This window comes from Cavia porcellus, unplaced genomic scaffold (genome assembly GCF_034190915.1).
Source record: "Cavia porcellus strain 051 isolate PalLab524CR breed Dunkin Hartley unplaced genomic scaffold, mCavPor4.1 scaffold_25, whole genome shotgun sequence".
Lineage (NCBI taxonomy): Eukaryota > Metazoa > Chordata > Mammalia > Rodentia > Caviidae > Cavia > Cavia porcellus.
The window spans coordinates 50,016,026-50,037,187 of NW_026947508.1; the positions used below are offsets into that span (position 1 = coordinate 50,016,026).

At 42.8% G+C, this 21,162-nt stretch overlaps 1 protein-coding gene across 5 annotated transcripts in view; it reads right to left on the reverse strand.

The window, feature by feature from the left end:
* The window catches only part of Usp24 (ubiquitin specific peptidase 24), a 140,356-nt gene extending 119,650 nt beyond the window's left edge, over window positions 1–20,706 (reverse strand). For 4 of the 5 annotated variants that reach the window (XM_063236562.1, XM_063236563.1, XM_063236560.1 and 1 more), the window contains exon 1: window positions 20,247–20,705. In XM_063236562.1, the coding sequence (XP_063092632.1) occupies window positions 20,247–20,561 (315 nt within the window). In that variant the 5' untranslated portion in view covers window positions 20,562–20,705. Of the gene's footprint in view, window positions 1–20,246 lie in introns of all 5 variants that reach the window. The other variant, XM_063236559.1, reaches the window with a different exon arrangement.
* Between the last annotated feature and the right edge of the window lie 456 nt (window positions 20,707–21,162).

The window sequence follows — 21,162 nt, forward strand, 5'->3', positions numbered from 1 at the left end:
AAGTCACTAACACAATGTGTCTTGTTTGCAAACTGTTTTCCTGAATGCCTTTTCATTCTATGCTATAAATAGTAAATAATTTTCATAACTACTCTATAAAAGTTGACATTTCATCTGGTCCCCTGCATTAACCCTGTCTGGTTATTCATGTGTTTAGAACCTTAGAAACAAAGTTTTCATGAGAAGGGATTGTCTTATAATTAAAAGGTAGTCTTTCATTTATTTATTTACTTGAGACAGAGTTTCGCTATGCAGTTCAGGCTGGCTCTGAACTCATTTTGCAGCCCAGGCTGGTCTCCAATGGGCAGCATTACTTCTGCCTCAGCCCCCCGTGTGCTGGGATTACAGGCGTGCACTATAAAGCTTGGCTAAGTGGTAGTTTCTTACATAGGGATTTAAAGTTTGGGACTCACTGACTCCAGGAACATAAAAAGAGATAACTGTAGCCCCAATTTCCTTAGGCCATTCTCAAGACTGGGGTTATTATGCTGGGGCTCTAATGACACTTCAAATTTCCCATAGCCACAAGAAACTCAAGAGATTTCGACTCAAATCTGTATGCCTACTCTAATATTCCTAATCTCTGAAACTTAATGTGTGATCTCATCACCTACACAATGATGCTACCTCAGAGATTCCTGCCCTACAGTCACACTACTTTGTGAGAGGTCCTCCACTTGGGCGGCCACAACACCCTTTTGACAGCATCCCTTCCGGGTCCGCTATCAGCCACCAGCTGCAGCTTCCTCAATAACAGGCGCACACAGGGAACCTGACTCTCACTCACTAGCTCAGAAACTGCATCAGCTGTCGGCTGCCAGCAGGTACTGCACAAACACAAGTTCCTGCATGACTGCTTCACCTTGTTGTCACTATCATTCCTTCCACGTAGCTCTTGTAGACATTTTCCTTAAACACTTCATTCCCCACAGAACTTAATATTATGGAGCAAGGCTGTTAGGTGGGGTGGAGCTGTAGAGTAATTCATTGCTACATCTAAGAATTTTTCATCCCTCCACCAAAAACAAATTCTTGCTCCTCTGGAGCACCACCATTCCCCTTGTTGCTGGGTAAGTGGTCTAATGTTAAGGACTGTCTGTCTCTGAGCGGAAGCTCAGGTTTTAGCTCCAGTACAGATGCCCTCTCTGGACTCCAGACACATACGCACACCCCATTTTGAACTCTACTAGAACATAGGTATCTTTGACTAACATGTGCAGCAACAAACATCTTATCTCTCCCTCCAGATCACATTCTAGCCCCGTGCAGACCTCCACCGATGTCCTCAAGCTGACCGGAGTTCAACTGAACAGCTGAGCTCTCCTTTCTGCCTAACTGCAGTGGCTGCTCTGCTGCTCCTGAAAATGCCAGCCCTGCTCTCACACATCGGCTGCAGCAGGTATCCCTTCTACCAAGTATGGCTCACTGGCTGCTTTTTAAAATAAACTTTTATTGGAACAAAGTTCTCATTTGATTACATATCATCTCTAGCTTGTCATACAACAATAGCAGAGCCAGGGAGCTGCCACACTAAATCTAAATTGTTTCCTATCCAGCCCTTTGCGAAAATGTTTGCCAACCCTAACTTGGAGCACAATTCCCTCTTATAATCTGACAATGCCCTCATCTTTTTCAGGTCTTTGTTCAGACACGATTCTACCGGGAAACCTCTCCTCTATTTGAAACCCAGTCCTTCTCTTACTTGAAAATCAGTCCATATCATACCTGCCCATTCAGTTTAGCCTGCTTCTTCCATTTCCTGCCTTTTTTCTTTGCAGTAGTTATAACCATTTGACACTCTACAGTTTACTTATTTACCTTGTTTCTTGTCTGTCTCCCCTCCTAGCACATACTTACCAGGGTAGAATTTTTGTTTTGTTGGTTGCAATCCCTGACACAGGATAGGCGCTCAATAAATGTTTAGTGAGTGAATGAGTGAATGTTAAGCACCTGATAAATACTTGTACAAATGAAAGAGAAGGGAAAGGGGTCGTAAGTACAGAGAACTATATGTGTACTTCACACTAGAGAGAATATGGCCCATCTGAAGCATCGTCTGAGTCTACAACTCAGACACCGAGTTGTTTTAACTTCATGTATTTAGTGGTTTGGTTCCCCAGTATGATTGTGTACTCAATGAGATGAGCTATTTCTAAAGCTCCAACCTACTTTAGGTAATACCTAGCTCCCTTGTATAACATCTCCAGCAGTAGCTCCGAACCTCTGCCAACACTGGTCTAATAACCAAGTGCTTACTTCATTTTGGGAATGCCTATTCATTTTTTGCAGAAGAAAATTCAAGTAAACTCTACCTTCCGGTAATTTTGATTATTATTTATCTAACTACAATTAGATAGACTGTTACTCGATAAACCTTAATTTCCTAATCTGCAAAAGAATTTACCATTTGTTTTGCTTATAAATATTGTTTTATATGTAAGTGAAAATACTGTATAAAACTCAAATGTCAAATAAACAAAAGTAAAATGCTACTGTGGTTAACTAAGTACTTTCAAAAGGATATGCCTGCAGGGTTATCTAGGTCTAGGGCCCCCAATCTTTGTACGCCTTCCTCGCTTCCTTCTGTAAATAAACATCACCTAAACAAGACGGAAAAGAGAAAGAGAGAAAGAGAAAGGGGTGGGGGATATGCCTGCAAATATTTTACTTACAGAGTAGGAATAAAACTCAAAAAAAAAAAAAACTCCACTGAAAGCACTTACATATTTCTGTTTTTTGAAAAATACACGTTGGCTTAAGCAGCAGGTTCTAATTTGCCTTAATCTTCATAGTTGTAAGAAAGATGATTCATCACACTTAAAAAAAGATCCCAAGTAAAAAGCACAGGAAAAGGTAGGGAGGATGAATGAGACAGAAGGCAAGGCTCTGCATATTTCTACATGTGGAGAGAACACTGAATCTAAAGTTAAAGAAACAATCGTTAAGCCATGTGTGGTGGTGTACACCTGTAATCCCAGTACTTGGGAGGCTGAGGTAGGAGGACTGCTGTGAGTTCAAGGCCAGCCTGAGGTACAAAGTGAGTTCAAGGCCAGCTTGAACTGCAGAGCAAGGTCCTATCTCAAAAAGAGGGGGCGGGGGGGGGGGACGGGGGACATACGGCCAGACACAAACCTGAGGCGGGGAGGACGAGGAAGAGGAGGAGGAGGAGGAGGAGGAAGAGGACAACGACGACGACAAAGGTTAGGTCCCAATGGCTAAAAGTCTCACCATTAGACTGTAGAACAAGGATTTCTAAACTCTAGTGACATCTTAGGCTGAATACTGTTAAAAGGGACTGTTCTGCCTGTTGAGTGTAAGATGTTTAGCAGCAACCCAGAGCTCCACCTACCAGCTGATAGTGGCACTCCTCTAGTTGTGACAATCTAAAAAAGATTTTCAGGTACTGCCTAACGCAAAACTTGGTATCTCCATTCCTAGATTTTACCTATGAAATGCAACAGTTTACCTATATATCCAAGATTCCTCTAGCTCTAAAAATGCTAAAATGCTATACAAGATCAAAATAAGTCAGGCACAGTTGGTGAAGTGACTGTACTCCCAGTACTATGGGAGGCTAAGAGGGGAGGATGGCAAATTTGAGTCCTGCATGGGCAACCTACCAAGACCCTGTCTCAAAACAAAGAATAACAAGAAGCTAGAGATGCACCTTAGTGTTACGGTGCCCCAGTACCCAACCTCCAGTTCCACAGGAAAGAAAAAAAAAAGATTATGACAGATGCAGTGTTACCAGAGGAAGCAAAGTCCCTAATGAAACAAAATTCAGTATTTTTGTTCCGTTTTCCCTGATACACTGGTAACAAAATGATTCAATCATAAGTCTTCCTAATAATACAGTAAGAGAATTGGATTAGATATTTAACAGTATGTCTTAAAAGACAAAAAGATCACTGTAGAATGTGATGACCAAATGTAATCTTTCATTCAATCTTATTAAAAGAAGTCTATGGGGAACATTCTTTAGTGGAAAAAATCTGAATAGTATGTATTATTGTACTGAGGTTAAACTGTGAAATAATATTGCAGTTCTATAGAGAAATGTCTTTATTCTGAAGAGCGACACATTTAAATAAGTAGAAGTCAAATGTCATGATGTTTTTAACTTACTTTCATTTTCCAAAGGTCTAGGGAGGGTGTACTTAGACATGGAATAGACAAATGAGAGTTTCTACAAATGCTGAAGCATGGGGAAGGGCACGCAAAGATTCACTGTACTCCACAAATTTGCTGTCTCATAGCACTGGGGATTAAACCCATGGCCTCATGCATGCTAGCTAAGTGTACTCCCACTGAGATATATCCACAGCCTTTGTATTATTCTTTCAATGCTTCCACAGCTTGAATTTTCTAAAGATTAAAAAAAAAAATTGAAAGCACTGTGTTCTCTCTTGATTGGTGGCCCGCTCTCACAACGCAGGGTACACTTATTTTCCCACTGTCATTTGGCCCAAATTTGCTCTGCAAAGCTTGTTGCTATTTGTTTCTTTTCCTACTTTTAATAAAACTTTGCTGTTTAAAAAACTAGGGGGAAAAACACATCTAGTATATAAATCAGACTATACCCTGTGACCATTAATCCTGATGCCAATGTCCCTAGATTGAACGCCTAGCAGATTAGGAAAGCATGCTCCTGCATATGTTTGGAGAGGCCATGAAGGTTGGCCAGAGGCACTGTATACAGACCCTTGCCCATTCCTGCCGGGGCAGTTCCCCTGTTCTAACTATTGATCATCATTAACTAGCAGCCTTGCTCACCACGACCTCCCACCATGATGTCCCTGTCTTGGAGCCAGCTGACCATATAGCAAGTCTTTGGAAACCATGAGCTGAATTAATCCTTTTCTCCTTTAAGGTATGGGTGTCCAGCAATGAGAAAGCTATCGAATACTAACCCACTTTGAACTTGCAGCTTATCATTTTCTAACAGTTAACTGAATAGTTTTCACTTAATTCTTCCACTCTGTCAATCTCTAGGAATACCCAGTTAGTGTCCTTGTAGGGACAACTATTCTGAGAGGAAAAAAAAAAGAAAGAAAAAGAAAAAAACCCAAGAAACTGTGATCAGGTCCTGAGCACCCCTCTAGGTGCTGACACCACAGTGGGATATGAACGGCTTAAGAACAGGCGCTCTTCCAAGGCCAAACAAGAGCCAAAGACACTCAGATCTGTCCAGTGCTGCATAAACGGTTACTATATTACTGTTCCTTTTCTCTACTCCCACCATATCTTTTTAATTCTTTTTTTTGTAATAGGGTGACAAAAGGATGCAGGAATGAACAGTCTCAGTAGCTTTACTTCAAAATAAACTCATTTGGACTAATAGGTAACATCAGTAATCATTACTTTAGAGCTAAGTCAAACAAATACATCAATTTGAAAACACTAAAAGCCAGTTTCCTGTTTTAATTACAGTGCAGGATGTTTTTTCCTTCCACCATAGAACTATAATCTTTGCAAATCATTCCTGCTGCTGAAGTAGATTTCCACTAAGTCACGAAAAGAAACTATTTACAAAGAGGTTGGCAAACAGTCCTACTGAAAGCTAAACAAGAGGTTTGATTCTAGCATCTATTTTGTTCCTTCCTGTGTGCAATAGTTTTCTGTGAGCTAAAGAAAAATCAAAAGTGAATACCTACATTCAAATTTAATGTGCTATGTACAAAACTGCTCCATTATAAAGACACAGGCAATAACTCAAAAACAAACTTCTTTCCCACAGTCTGCAATACAAAGTAAACCTTACAAGAGAAATCTGCCAAAAGACTACCAAAAAATTTATATTACTTTATACTGTGGGGTACAGTTTTAGGTAAGACTGGTTTGGATGCCTGTGAATGAAAGAAATGTTTCAAAATGGTAATGTAAGCTAAATATTTCCCATTTAATCTGTTTAACTTTGAACTTTATGGAAAATAAGTGCTCACTGGATGGATGGATAAGAATGAAGATGGATGACAAAAGAATAATTTTCAATACCTAAGATAAACATACGAAGTCAGAGTTTCTATTTCAATTCTAGAAGGGAGGAGTAGAGGAGCAGAGAGGCAGTGTGCTGGGAGATTACACTCAACAAGCTCCACGGAAAACCCTGACCAGCAAAGTGATTAGCAGTACATGTGGTCTGCCAGCCTCTGTGGACTCGGGGGACTTGCAGGACCAAACTAAGGAGATGTGTGGATCTCTCTCTGCCAAGTCCAGGCCTGTATTAAAACTACTTTGTAAAGAAAAGATCAAGTGCAGCCTCAAGTTGATGCTAGGCAGACAGTGCTACGGATTAATCCTTATGGTCTAATACGGCAAGTGTTAGGCGGGCACAGGCCAAGCAGTAGAAACAGTGTACAGAAAAAGTCATAAAGGACCCATCACATTTCTTTTTTTTTTTTGGTCTTTTTTCCTTTTTATTGGTACCAGGGATCGAACTCGCGACTGCCTGCTTGGAAGGCAGGTGCTTATGCCACTGAGCTAAATCCCCAGCAACCCATCACATTTCAAAGTATCCTCAAATAGTTGCATGTTTCATTTTTATGCTCATTAAAATACATAATCTAGGCCAACTATTGTTTTCAACACATTAATACCTTTGTATGCTTTCCATGGTACCTTTCAAAGTGTTTAAAATACACAAGTTTTGATGTGCACCTGCTCTTGCTCACTACCTCTCTCCCTGTCTCAGGCTAGTGTTCCATCACTAAGTTTTACTCCCACTTACCCCTGCCTCTTTTGAGATTTGATGTTTTTCATAATCATCTGCCGGATTCCCTTAGTGCACAGTGGCTGCTGGGTTCCAGCACTCAAATCTAGCAGGAAACGGTGGGATGAAAACTACTCACTGGATCAGCTCCCTGCATATGGCTTTCTCAGAACCCTTTTGAGCATTAAATTATAGCCTGTTTGAGTGCTTGGTGCTGCTCAAAATAAAAATGGGATTTTGTGGCTCCGCTGTCTGTCCCATAATAAATAAATAAATAAATAAATAAAATCTACAAGTTTATAATACATCCCAGTTGCTATCTATGATACTCACTGTGTCTGATACACAGAAAACAAAAAGGCAGGATGTTGTTTGATTTTATCAATCCATTGATTGCCTATGGTGAGGACTATACCCCAGGCTTTCACATTGAGATACATTTCCAACTCATAAAAAAAAAAAATTTTTTTTTTTTTTTTTTAAATTATGAGGCAAGGTCTTGCTAAGCTACTAAATTGTCTGGCTGGGCTTGAACTTGTGATCCTTCTGCCTCAGCCTCCCAGAATGCTGAGATTTCAAGCCTGCACCACAACAGGCTCCAAAAAAGCAGTTTTAAGGAACAAAGACAAACACCTGAAACAATTTTAAATCAGGATGCATATTCTTTCAAGAGATTTGGATACTAGCTCCTAAAAAGTTCATTTTAAAGTCTTCAATACTAACATGTCATTGTGGAAAGACTCAGGCACAGGGTCAAGTACCCAGGGATGCTAAGTGAACAGCACGATCTAACACCTTTACAACTGATGGCAACTACATGACCTTCTCCTCAACCTTTAGGAACTTAGGAATAATTGCGGAAGGTAAAAATGGTAAACAAAACAAAACTAGGGCCAGAGGCTCAATGGCAACTTTGCCTTCTTAATCCATTTTAGCAAAGGAAATGGTGTCTCTGCATTGCTGCTATTACTATCTTCCACCGCCCTGAGCTGCTGCCCCTCTACCAAGCCACCCTGCCTTGGATTGAGTCAACTATGGACTAAAACCTCCAAAAACTGTGAGCTAAATAAATAAGCTTTTCCTCCTTTAACTTTGAGAGCTGGATTTTTGTCTCAGTAATGAGAGAAAAGACAGAATTTGGTACCAGAGAAGCAGGGTTCTTGCTGCGACTATACCTGACTCAGTGGCTCAGAAGTTTTCAGTTTCCTAGTGGGTAGAGTCCAGAAAGGGTCACAGATGCTGGCTGAAAAGACAGTGCTGGAACACCTCAGGCTGTTTTGTATGGGAGATTCTGGCCAAAGCTCAGAAGACCAGACTGCTAGCAAAGACCAGCTCAGGAGCTTTCTGCTGGGAAGGACTGCACAGGTTGCTGGAATCCAGGTAATGTGTGTTATGCCTTGGAAGGAAGTTTGCCTGCATTTTGCTCATGCCCACAGACTTCAGCTGAGACTGAAATTAAGGGTGGTGGACCAATTAATCTGGCAGAAGAAATTTCAAGGCAGTTTGAACGTATGAGGCGGCAGCATGGCTACTACTGAGGGCTTTTTAGCCAGATCTATGTGAGAATCAAGAGCAAAGAGTCCATCAGAATGATCTAAAACGTTTTGAGAGCTGGGTATGGTGGTGCACATTTATAATTTCAGCACTTGGGAGGCTAAGGCAGGAGGGCTGCTGTGAGTTCAAGGCCAGCCTGAACTACAATGCCAGACTCTGTCTTTATAAAAAAAAAAATTATATATTATATGTTTTGAGTTTGACCAGAAAGGATGTTCCAGTAAAGCTGTGGACTGCATGGATAGAGCAGAGGGGATCTTGATTCCTGAGACAGAACAGGAAAATAGAAGAGATAGCCTAAGGGCATCACAAGAGGCAGCAGGACTCCAATTTTGTAATTTCAAAACTGTAAAAGTGAAAGACTTTGAGAAGCCAGCCCCAGAACACCATGGTGGTGGCCTAGAGAATTTTGTTCTTTAGAACTGAATGCAGAGTGCTCAGCGATCCAGGCATTGATCCCAATAGCCAAGATAGAGGAAGAGAGAGAGAAAAACAAACAAACCCCTGGCTACTGCTCAAGCTGGCAGCTGAACTTGGCATCATCCACATGGCACTGATTTTAGATGCTTGCAGCATAGAACTGTGGGATCAGGAAGGCTTCCACCCAGATTTCAGAAGGCCTGGGAGGCCACGCAGTGTGCCTGAAGAGACAGTGTGTGAGTGCGACACTGAAGGTACAAGAGAGACCCCAGAAGTTTGGAGAAGCCAGGAATGTAAAAGGAGGAGCAGAGGAGGCCAAGAGAGGATCCAGAGCTACAACCACAAGCAGTGCCTCAGGGGTAGAGCCACCCAAGCCCTTTGGAGTTCACATCTTGACACAGATTTCCTGGATGCTGCACATGGAACTACAGGACTTAATGTTTGCTCTGCTGGATTTTGGACTTGCTTAGGTCTCATTCCTTTATATTCCTCCCACTTGAAACGGAAATGTCTATCTTGTGCCACTGAATGGTAGAAGTGTTTAACTTTCTTTTCATTTGTACAGGTGCTCACAGCTAAGAATTTGCCTTAAATCCCAAAGGAGGCTTGGGTTTTGGACTTTTCAGAAAAGGTGAAACTGTTAAGATTTCAGCAATACTCTGAGATGGACTAAATATCTTTTGTGTAAAGGAATATACATGAGTCTTCAAAAAGCCAAAGATGGGATATTATGGTTTGGGTCTAGATGTTCCCCCCAAGTTTTATGCAGTTTTAGATGGTGGCTGAATCTAAAATGTGTGACTGATTCATGATTCAATGCCAAAATTAAGAGTGCTGGGATTAAGGGTAGGTGATTGCTAGATCAGTCCACTAACTGGATTAGCAGCACCCTAATCCTGGTAGACTGGATACAACATAAAGGACAGAAAAATGCATGTGTCTTCTTTCTCCACTGTAGCTTTTGTTGTCTTGCACCACCATGAATTGCTGCCCTTTGGCCCTGTGCCACCCTGCCTTGGAGCCAGCAGATTAGGGACTGAAGCATCTACAAACTGTGAACTAAATAAACTTTTCCTCCTTTTAATAAAAAAAAAAAAATGGAAAGTTCCTGAGGAAGGACATGTCAAAGAATACCAACAAAGACTTCCCCATATCAGAAAGTCTGTATCATGAAAAAACACATATATCCCTTGGGAGGCAGAAGTCCCTTCTGACTTTGCTAACATCCTCATCTCTAAACTGACAGGACTTAACACCCCAGGTCTCATCTTACTGGAGTAATGAAAAGAATGACAGGAAATGGCAAGAAACACATTCAGTTCCACAGATAAGTTGTTTTATGAATTGTATCATGCTATGTGGCCTTAAAAATCTCTCTACGTTATAATCATGACCAACTGGGTGAGTCCATGATAACTTTGCATCCTACGATCTTTCCTAATGTTTCAAATGCTTTTCCACAGATATGTTCTATATTTCATTTCATAAAGCTCAATGTGATGAAAAGCAAAATGCACTTGCTTGTTATTCACCACAAATGTCAGTGTATCTGTACATACGTAAGAGCCTACTCTAATTATAGTACAAATTACATATATCTGGCAAGCATAATTTCAAGACTGAAGCTGAACACTGGTTGTACAATAGAAACTTAATGTTTTCACACACACACACACACACCCCATTTTAACTGTTACTAAAGAAATACAAAATGCTCGGGTGTTACTCTAATTCATTAGAACAATTCAAAATGAGGCAGCCCTCACAAGAAGTTAAGTCTCACAACAAGAAAATTACTAACATTTTCAAAGTATTATTATAGAATTGACTCTAATATAAAAACTGACCACAACAAAACAAAATAATAATAAACTATTCCTAATGTCACCAATCCCAGACAAGTTTTCATTTATAGACTTACTACTAAATCCATTATCATTAAGTCCTTCAAAAATTTACAACATTCCTCTGGCATTAAAATTATTTTGTATTTTGTATTTGATGACAATGCGCAATGTTGTCCCTGATTGATGTGTTTCAAATTTTTTAGCTTTTTTCTTTTTCTCCTTGAAATAAAACAGATTTGGAAAAAAATTATATGTATTCCCAACAACCATAAAAGATTTTTAGCCTAACGACTAATTCCTTAAGCAACTTTTCCTCTGAGAAAAACCTATATACTCATGTTTCTAGGACAAAAAGTAATGACATTTCAGTAAAACAGCTAGTACCAATCTTAAAAGAGATTCTGGCTGAGAGACTATAAACCTACAAACATTAAACATCTAACAAATAAATAAATACTGAATCTGTATGTTACACATCACTAAAAAATCTTTTGGAAAAAAAGTATCATTGGTTTCCTGGCAGTGAATAACACTACAGATCAAATTGCATTACAGAAAATTCTTGAGGCACTACTTGAATGCTTATGATATATCTAAGCTCTTCCACATTTAACTTAGAGCTTTCTAAGGTGTCTAGTTTCTGAAATCAAGTATTAAAATTAATTTGAAGCATAAGAAATCCTAGCAGGCTGGAGGCTGTAACAGAAGGGATTACGATTTGTATTTATTCTCAAAACCTATTTAGAGCCTAGTATACAATAAATTCTCAAAAGAAAACAAATGAATAAATGGCTGTTCATTAAATGAGTCTTTAACTATTTTTTTGGTCCTGACATGTTCAGTATGTCTGTTGTTAACAACGGAATTTTACCTTTCATCATTGACTAATAAAAATCTAGAGATTTTATTCTGGGTACTCTTTACTTTCCATTTAACAAAACTGAAGCTGGGCATGGTAGTACACTCCTGTAATCCCAGCATGTAGCAGGCTGAGGCAGGAGGATCACTCCAAATTCAAGGCCAGCATGGGCTACAAAATGAGCTTAAGGCCAGCGGGAACTGTATCACAAGATCCTGTATTAAATCATCCCCTCAAAAAACAAAAAAAGAAAGAAAAAATTGCTGTCCCACCCTTTTGCAACACAGCTGGAGGCAACAGGAACACAAGTAAAAAGGAAAAGCTACATCAACCAAGTATGTTTTGGTATTCCATCTCTTTGGCCTAAACAAAAACAAAATCTCTAAAACTAGATGTTTTCCAAATATGCTCGCTGGGGCCAGGGATTTAGCTCAGTGGCATACATGCCTGCCTGGCAAGCATAAGGTGGTGAGTTCAATCCCCGGTACAAAAAACAAACAAAAAAAACCCCAAAATGTGGTTGCCCATCTTCAACTCTTCAAAGGTTGGCAGGCCATCTGTACACACTGAGACTTGCATCTGAAACACCCGACAGCCCACGTCTGAGGCCTGGTCCCCAGCGCAGTAGTGCTCTGAGGCGGCACCTCTGGAAGGGACTGGATCGGGAGTGCTCTGATCTAGCGCCTCAATGGATGCGTAAGATGCCCTTAAGTTTATAGTTTCCGGGCACTGGGAGGCAGTGAAACCTCGGGGTGGAGCTCGGGGTGAGGCTCCTCCCTCGGCGATCCTCTCGCCCTGCTTCTTGGCTTCCATGCGGCCGGCGGCTCTACTCCACATACTCCCTGCTGATGCTCTGCTTCACCTTAGGCCCAGAAACGATGGAGCACAGAACACAGGCTGCAAGCTCTGGAACCAGAACTAAGGAAGTCGTTCCTCAGGTACTGAGTCACTGGACAGTTTGCTTGGGTTGATTTTTTCAAGTGTTTTGTCACAACAATAATAGCCTTCTAACAACAAAAGGTCAATCAAAAGGCACACAGCAGTTATACTCAGTTATACAGGCCAAGGTCCTAAAACAATTAACAAAGACTAAAGAAATGCTAAGATGCTGGGGAGATGTGAAGATGGGACATGAAGGAAAGGAGCAGAAGGGCAAGGAAGCAACTAAGCAGAAGCACTTAGTACCGCTGACCTCAGTTTGGCAAGTCTTGTGAATCTTACCTTCTGTAGGTAGTAACTGTACAACGACTAGGTAATAAAGGACAGCCTCTAGAGTTCTGAAAACCAGTTCCCAGCCGGGGATTCAGCTCAGCGGCAGAGCGCCTGCCTGGCAAGCACAAGGACCTGAGTGCAATCACTGGTACCAAAAACAAACAAACAAACAACTTCCCAATTGCATGCTAAGAAAAATAAATTTAATAGTTTCAGTTACATAAAATTAAATATTCCTCAAGAGCAAAATTTTCAAGTAATTCTGGAGTCTGCAAAACTTCTCCAAGAATCACACAATAATACTTCAATCTTTTTAACTACTTGCATCTCAACGGGCAGACAGTTTGTTTTTATTTTATGTTACGAAAAAAACTCAATGAAGAAAAATTTTTAATTTAGAACATTAGTTCTATCCACCCAAAGATAAATTTGTTTTAGCACATATTTTAAAAATTGTGTATATATTTACATGCATAACTAAAAGGTTCCACAGCTCTTTAATTTCTCAAAAGTGTCAATGAACAAAAACAATTAACCACAGACATACTCTAAAATGCCCCGTTTTTTAGTGGAGAAAACTGAAGCTCTAAAGCCAGACATGGTGGCACATGCCTATAATCCCAGCACTTGGGAGGCTGAGGCAAGAAGATCTCTGCAAATTTAACATCAGCCTGGGCTATCTATATCTAGTGAGTTCAAAGCCAATCTGAACTACATAGTGAGACCTTGTCTCAAAAACCAAAGCAAAACAAAACAACCACCACAACAAATAAAACAAAAAGCCCTCAGGCTCTGAAAGGTAAACTGACTTGCCCAGTTGACACAGCAAGCAGAACTCTGAGCAGAAATGGCATCTCCTGGCTTAATTCTTCTTCCATTACTACTTGACTGTTTCTTTCATTTCATTTAAGATTCTCTGTCCACCCATCCATTTAGTTAACTCCCTATCCAATCAAACACTATTGTAAGCCAAGAGTCCTAGAAATACTGATGTTTCTCAAGCCTACTAGGAAAGATACATAATGTGAATGTACTGTTTATCTAACGGAAAGGCCGGCATTGCCTTACTTGGTAGGGTGTGGTGATGGAGACAAGTGTGCGGTAATGAGAAGTGGTGCTACCCTAATCGTGAAGAACAAGTTAGTGCTGAGCAGGCAGATAGGAAGCTGGGGAAGGAGAAGGGTGGAGAGACAAATGGCACATGCTCTCCAAGAGGGAACATGGGAAGGCAGGACCCATGAGCACAGGGACTGGGCTGCAACCCCTAAACGAGAGCCCGGTTTACCTCCAGATGAGGAGACACTGATGCTTGTGACCAAGGTTACACCCCGCATTGTAGAGAGCTCTTTCTGATGCCACTATGCATTGCACAAGGAAGCAGTAAGAAAGGGGGCACAAACAAAAACTAGAGCAGGGGAAAAAGAAGGGGCAGGAGTGACACTGAGCGTTAAAATTCACTGGTTTTCCCATAAGAAAAAAAAAGGAAAGCATCTCGAGTAACAAAGACATTGTTGTAAGTGCTGCCATTTACAACGTGGAGTACGTTACATCTTCTAGGAGCTCAGATACATTTTCAGGATTCAAAACACAACTAAATTTTCAACCAAAATTGACAGCATAGAGAAATGGAGAGAAAATAAAGCAAAAGAAATGCTGATCTGCTTATGAGAAGAGAGATTTAAAAGCACCGTAGGCGGAAAGTAAGAAATCCTGACAATAGAATACCCACCAACAAGTGTTTCTTCTGAAAAAGGCTTTTATTTTGGAAACCAACTGATAATGTAAGCATCACACTGTCCATGAAATTATTTTGTATAATACTGCTCTCGATTTGATTCCACAATGCAAATAACTGGACAGACACTACAGGAAAGCCAAAAGTGCGCTAGAACAAGGATGCTCATCTCAGGAACAGGAAGACTGGCCACCTAGGACATTACTTATCTCCACGAGGACAACCAAGTCTTCGCCTCAGCCCTAGGGAAAGGTTGGACAGACCTCTGTACCAGGGCAGAAGCATTTAAACTTCTGGCAAGATTACCATGATAGTATTCCAACTATTGTGTTATTTCTTTCCTTAGAACAAACAAAACAAACGAAGTTTACTGTTAAAGATCTGGTTAGCTAGTTTAATGAATCATCTGTGACAGAGATTCAACTTCCTTCACACAAATACACACAGCACGCACACATGGAGAAATGTACGAGAGCCACAGATGAAAGAAGCCAGGATTCTCATCACGGGACAGAAAAGCAAGCTATCAACAGAGTAGACAAACAAAATAGGCCCTGAGGATGAGCTCCGAGGCAGAACACACACAGACCAGTGGAATAAATGAATCTCCTTTGCTACAGACCCATCTCAGACATTGTAAACAACATTATCAACCTCCACAGTAGAGCAACAAAACCCGTGACTGAAAATGGGATAATATTAACAATAAAATGCCTGTAATAATGAAAATGACAATTACAAGCTTAAAAAAGAAAACTAAAACTCCCTACAGGAAAGTGAAAAAGAAAAAAAAAAAAAAAAGAAACCACACTGGCTCTTTGGAAAATGCATCACAATTTTGTGAGCAGAATCTCTGCCACCTATTATGTCAGACTGCAACGTCCTCCTATCTGAATCCCCTTCCAGGGGCTCCATCCTCTGGGAAGCACTGTCAAAGGTGCACACCTCCAGTGTTCCTCACCTCACGCTCAGACTATCATGAAACACTTCTGATCAAACAGGCAAGCTAACACTAAAACTTATCTGAACTGTGCTTCAAGAGAAAAGTTTAAACACAAAAGAGTGAACTGCATGAGCTTTGGAGATTAAATTTGTGGGGGTGTTTTGAAATGATTCAATCACACATTTATGTGTTTACTTGTTATTTCTCTCTGGTGTTCCAAAGTATGAAAATTTGCCTGGAAAACTGAACTCTCGCTTTGAAAGATCCTACTTATCTTTTTAAATACTTCCTTACTACATATGAACAACAAATTTTCCCTTCACACTCAGGTTCGAATAAATGTCATACTATTTGAGCAGTAAATGTACAAATATGTAAGTATACTGATTTATTTTCCTACTAAAGCTAAACGTTAAAGTTGTTTAGATATCATATTGTTCTAATATTAAAATTAGTTTTAAGTTGTAAACTCCTGACGTAGTGCGGTCTGAAGTGGTCGTGATCTACCTTGATTTCACTCAACTCACAGATTTTAGGCACATGAAGGGTGCTGCCTTCCTGCATTCACTCCGGAAGCAAACGGCTGGGCACTGACCAGGCCAGACTCCAACTCTTAGCTGGACTCAGATCCAGTTCCATTCATCACTCATAATCCCTATTTTTAGTCATCTATTTTCAAATGATCTGAGGAATTTGGTTTTTTAAAACAACATATAAATGCACTTTTTAAATTTACTAAATCATAGTAAATCACAAACCACAGGTCCTATATTCAAATCATTAACAGTTAATTAAAATGTACTTTGAAGTTTATTCCATATTCAAATATACTAGGACCACTTTATTTTAGGGAAAAAGAAAAAACTTTAATATAAACCTTATTTGTATAACTACCACTTACTACCAAAGGTGAGGCAAAGGATAAGTTAAGGAACTTGACATTAATGTGATTTTAAATCTATGCAAGACTAACTTTGGAGCTGTAATCTCAAAATCAAAAAAAGCAAGAAATCTTGCAAATATTTCTGACAAAATACTTCTAGAAGCAATATACACATTAAAACAAGACCACCAGAGTTCACAATATTTGTCAGATAACAACATTAAGTATCACTTCTGAGAGTATTAACAAAACTACACAGTTAGGAAAGGTACTCCTTCAGTTAATATGAAACTCCTTGCAGAAAAATTCTTTTTAACATTTTCTAAAGAAAAGATCAAGAACCTTAGAAAGAGTAAGGTACCTTTTGTAACTGTCAAGTTTTATTAAGATGTCTAGCATATCTGATTCAGATTTCTACTGACACTCCCATCCCCTGGGCAAGATTCACAAGGACCAACTCTATGGCTCTGTGGAGGGCAAGACCAAAGAAGCCACAGCTCAGAGGTGGTCAGAGGAGTTGACAAGGACCAGTGAGAGCTGCGAGAGGCTGAGCCTAGCGCACCCACCGTAATCCCAGCCATCACCTGTAATCCCAGCCATTCTACAATGCTAACTATTCAGGAGGCTTGGGAAGAAGGATGGTGAATTCCAGGCCAGCATGGTACTACAGAATGAGGGCCTCTTCCAAACCAAAAAAAGAGTTCTGACACTGGTGTTAAAAGATCAGGAAAAGCTATGTAGAGCAGCTGTGAGATTGTACTCTCTGCAGTAACAGAACAGACTCCTACCTACCAGGGTATGGTTTTGAAGTACTGAAAGCTTCTTAAAGTCCAATCCAGACCCAGAGCAAAACCAAAAACTACATCTACATCCAACAATATAAGAACACAACACAGCTTTCCTGCAAAGCAATACCTTTACTTAATTGGAGGGTATGAAAAAGGTAAATTTCTCTGCAGTTCCATGTCTTTTGCTAGATAACTGAGTCCCTCCAAATGTAGTCTTACTGCTTCTAAAATGTAACTGTTTTTACTTTTCTAAATTTTAACTTTGAAGCCAAACCCTAATTATAGCAGGGCACTAAATGATTAAGCTGATCTCTTTAACCAGCTCCATGACCTTGGGAAGTCACTTTTTGTAAAGTGAGAGTCTTGGACTAAAAAACGTACTCGATGTAAACTCCATGTTCTATTCGCCACTCTACTCCCTGCCTGGGGCATGGAAGGCATTAACTGAAAGAATCACTGTGGTCTACAGCCTACAAATATAAAATGAAGGTATTAATTTTTCTTCTCTTTTCTTTTCCTTTGTGTGCTGTGGATGCAAGCAGGACCTCATGCAAGCTAGACAAGCATTTTAGCACCCAGAATTCTCAAACATTTTTAAGAGGACATTTGAAACTGAAATAGTCTATCCAAAAAAAATCATATATATTATGTAAGTTAAGTGTTAATAAATAAAAAGGGTAAATTATTTTTACTCTTTTTTTTCTTTCCCTTTAACCCACTGCTGTTTCCTGGGTTGTTGTTTTTTTTTTTTTTTTTTTTTTTCCCTTTCCTGAAAGGGAGGCAGCTGATAGGGAGAGAGGGCCCTGGCCTTACAGCTCCAGCCCCTTCATCTATCAGGGGGCTCTGTGGAGATAAGTCATTTCCCCTTTGGGGCCTGAAAAACAGCATCTATAACATGAGAGAACTGAGCTAATTAGCTTCTAAAGTCTGCATTAAAAATCTGTAGGTTTTGATCTGGGATACAGCTCAGTGGCACCGCGTCTGCCTGGCAAGCACAAGGTCTTGAGTTCAATTCCCAATACCCACAAAAAACTATAGGTTTTTTGTTTGTTGGTTGGTTTGTTTTGAGACTGGGTCTTGCTATGTAGCCCAGGTTGGCCTCAAACTTGTCGTGACCCTCCTGTCTCAGCTTCCCAAGTGCTGGGATTACAGGTGTGCACCATCACATTTGGCCAAAAATCTATAGTTCTACTTTCATCCTACCCATTATTCTGGTCTCAATACTTTTATTGGATTCTCACATCCTTCCAGAACTTGCATAGTAGTATCAAAATCTGTCTCTTTCTTCTACTTTTCTTTGTTGTCTGAACTGCTATTGAATAAATTCAGCCCTAAAAGATGAGTAAAACATTGGAAAAAATCAAACTTTGGTCAGAGAGACCTGGGTTCACGTTCTGGCTCTGCCACTAACTGCATCTCTAAAACGGTCCTGCAGTAACTGGCTCACCCAAGGACCTACAAAAGGGACAAGCAGCAAATTCAGAGCCTAACACTGTGGATGTTCAACAAACGAGGGCCTTTCCTTATTTCCTAGAATGGAAAGCCCTGGTTTCTGTCTAATGCAAATATGGGCAAGCTGCATAGGGGACATCCCTGGGAGTTTCAGAATCACAGTGGCAAACACTGGCTAAATATTCTCATCGCCAGCCTCCCATGTGTCAGGCAAGCATTGGCCCGTGATGCTGCGGGCTTGCACTGTATCATGGGGTAGGGCAGCCCCATGACCAGGCTTCTGGAATGCTCCAAATAAGTGGTGTGGTCTCCCCTAGGCCAAATCCACAGGTCAAAGGGAAAGGAAGATTGACACTGCTTTAATATGAAATCTGACAGCAAACTCAACCCCACTTGGCTGTTCACCTACAAAAAGCCCCCCTCATTTCTCTGTATAGCACTTAAACGTACAGGCAGCTTCCTAACATCACACCATCAAAGATAGTAATCTTAGGAAACTAATGTATGGCCAGAACCCAAACTTTCTCATATAACAAAGACACACACTGAGCTTTGTATAGTTAAATGCCTTTGGGAAAATGCAATGGCTTTCTTGATTTCAAAACTGGGTCAAAACTGGAAGGAACAAGGCGAGGAGTGGTGAGAACTGGCACCAAGAGCATATTTCTTAAAGTGGCCTAAGTACAGTTACTTGGTTACATGGAAATTTTTTTTAAAAAAATTATCAAAGTAGGAAACATCATCAGTCCTTACTGCCACAGCTACTGGGTAACAGAAGGCCACCTAGCAAATGCGAAAGTTTGGAAACCAAGAAACCTTGTGTAGAAACCTGAGTTGTTTTTTTTTTTTTTTTTTAAGTGTCACCTTCTTTCTCCTCTACTTCAGCCCGAGCAATTGGTGCAAAAGTCACAGGAAAAAAGGACGTAGCATTACTCAGAACTAGAAGGCTTGACAAAGAATTATCCAAATTCATTTCTCTGGCTAAAATCACAAACACACTCACTGGAGATCTGTGATCAGACCAAGCTTCTCGCCTGCACCCTGAAATGCACTCCCTAATCAAAACAGAAATTCCTTCCACGAGCTACTATTTTTCTGCAAAATAACTAATCCGAAGCACTGTTGTTTCTGGTTGATCTCCCTTTATTTTACTAAATGTGTCGTCTTCTGGCTCACATCCCTAACTAAAGAGACCTAGCTTTCTTCACTTAGACTCATCACAGCCACCAACCAGCCTGCAGCCTCTTTCCAGATTCCTCATAACCCCGACCCTAAGCCACCCCGCGCAAGTCATTGTCACCTTCACTCTGCCTACAAACTCATTTCAGCGTTATCTACACGTAGCACCCTCTGACCAGGTTAGGTCCCAGCTTCCTGCTCCAACTGCAGGGCTCGGCACTGGCTGGTTCCTCCCCAGCAGCCGACCCAGCCAGGCCGCTCCTCCGCACCTTCTCGCTGTCCAGTCCCCACCACCGCCTTTACACTGCACCTCGGCGAGCCCCCAGCGCCTCGCTGCTGCGCTCCTCTCTCGCCCACAACCAATGCCTGGCACTCCTCGCTCCCGACTCTTCGCTCCAGACCCTGCCCAGGTCCTCTCTTTCTGAGACCGGCCTTAAAAACCCCAACCTCGCCCCTAGCCCCGGCAGTGCCCTCTCCCGACTCCAGCACAGGCCGCCTCTCGGCCTGGCCCATCCCACTTCCCCCTCCAAAGCCCGGGCCCCCAGTGCTCCGGCACCCTAGCCCGTCTTGCCCCGCCGGCCGCCGGCAGCCCGCGGCCGCGCGCAGCCCTCTGCAGGCGCGGCGGACCCCCGCCCACGGCGCCCGCGCGGGGCGTGGCCCCTCACCTCTGCGTCCACCACCTCGTGGTAGGCGGGCGGGGGGTCGAAGCCGCCCCCGGAGCCCCCGCCGCGGGAGGGTCCGCCTTCGCCGCCGCCGTCGCCGCGCGGGCCGCCGCCGCCTCCCCCTCCGGGCCCCGGGCCGCCGCCGCTGTCCATGGGCTCGTAGCCGCCGTAGTCCAGGCCGGGCCTCTCGTTGGTGAGCAGCGCCACGGCCTCGTTGATGTCGTTCTTGGCCAGACGCAGGGCCTTGCGGATGGCGGCGGGGTCCGAGAAGCCCATGCACAGCAGCGTGGTCATGTGCTGCTCCTCCTCCGACTCCATGGCTCGGGGCTGCGGGCCACGCCGGCCGGCGAGCGGCGGGCGGTGGGTCCCGGGCCGGGCCTGTTGCGGGCACGGGCGCTGCGAGCCGGGCCGGGACTGTGGAGCGCTCACTCAGGCGCGAGGGCGGCGCGGCCCAGCCCTGCGCGCCGCCATGTTGGCCTGCGCCGCCGCCTCCTCCCCGCGGGGCTGCGCCGCCGCCGCCGGAAGCCGCTTCCCCGCGCGGGCCGCCGGGGCGCGGGCGGGGCGGCTCCCGACGCGGGGCGGAGCGGGGCGGGGCGGGGCGCGGTGGAAGGGCGGCCACGGGTGGGGAGGGTCCTGTGCGGTCGCCCCGCCGCGCGCCGCCGCTGCGGGTCTCCTGGGGCGCGCCGGCCACTGCGACCCCAGAGCAGCGAGCATCCCGGGGCCGCCGCTGGCGCCCGGCCTGCGATGTCCCAGGCCTGGAGCAGAGCCCCGCGTCCACCGCGCGACTCCAGGCTCGTCCCAGGCGCCCCAGCCGACGGACGCGAAATGAATTCTCCTGCCCCGCCAAATCCGACCGGACTTTACTACGTGTCCGACGCTGAGACCCAGGAGAGTCTCAAACCTCTTTCCAATCCGAACG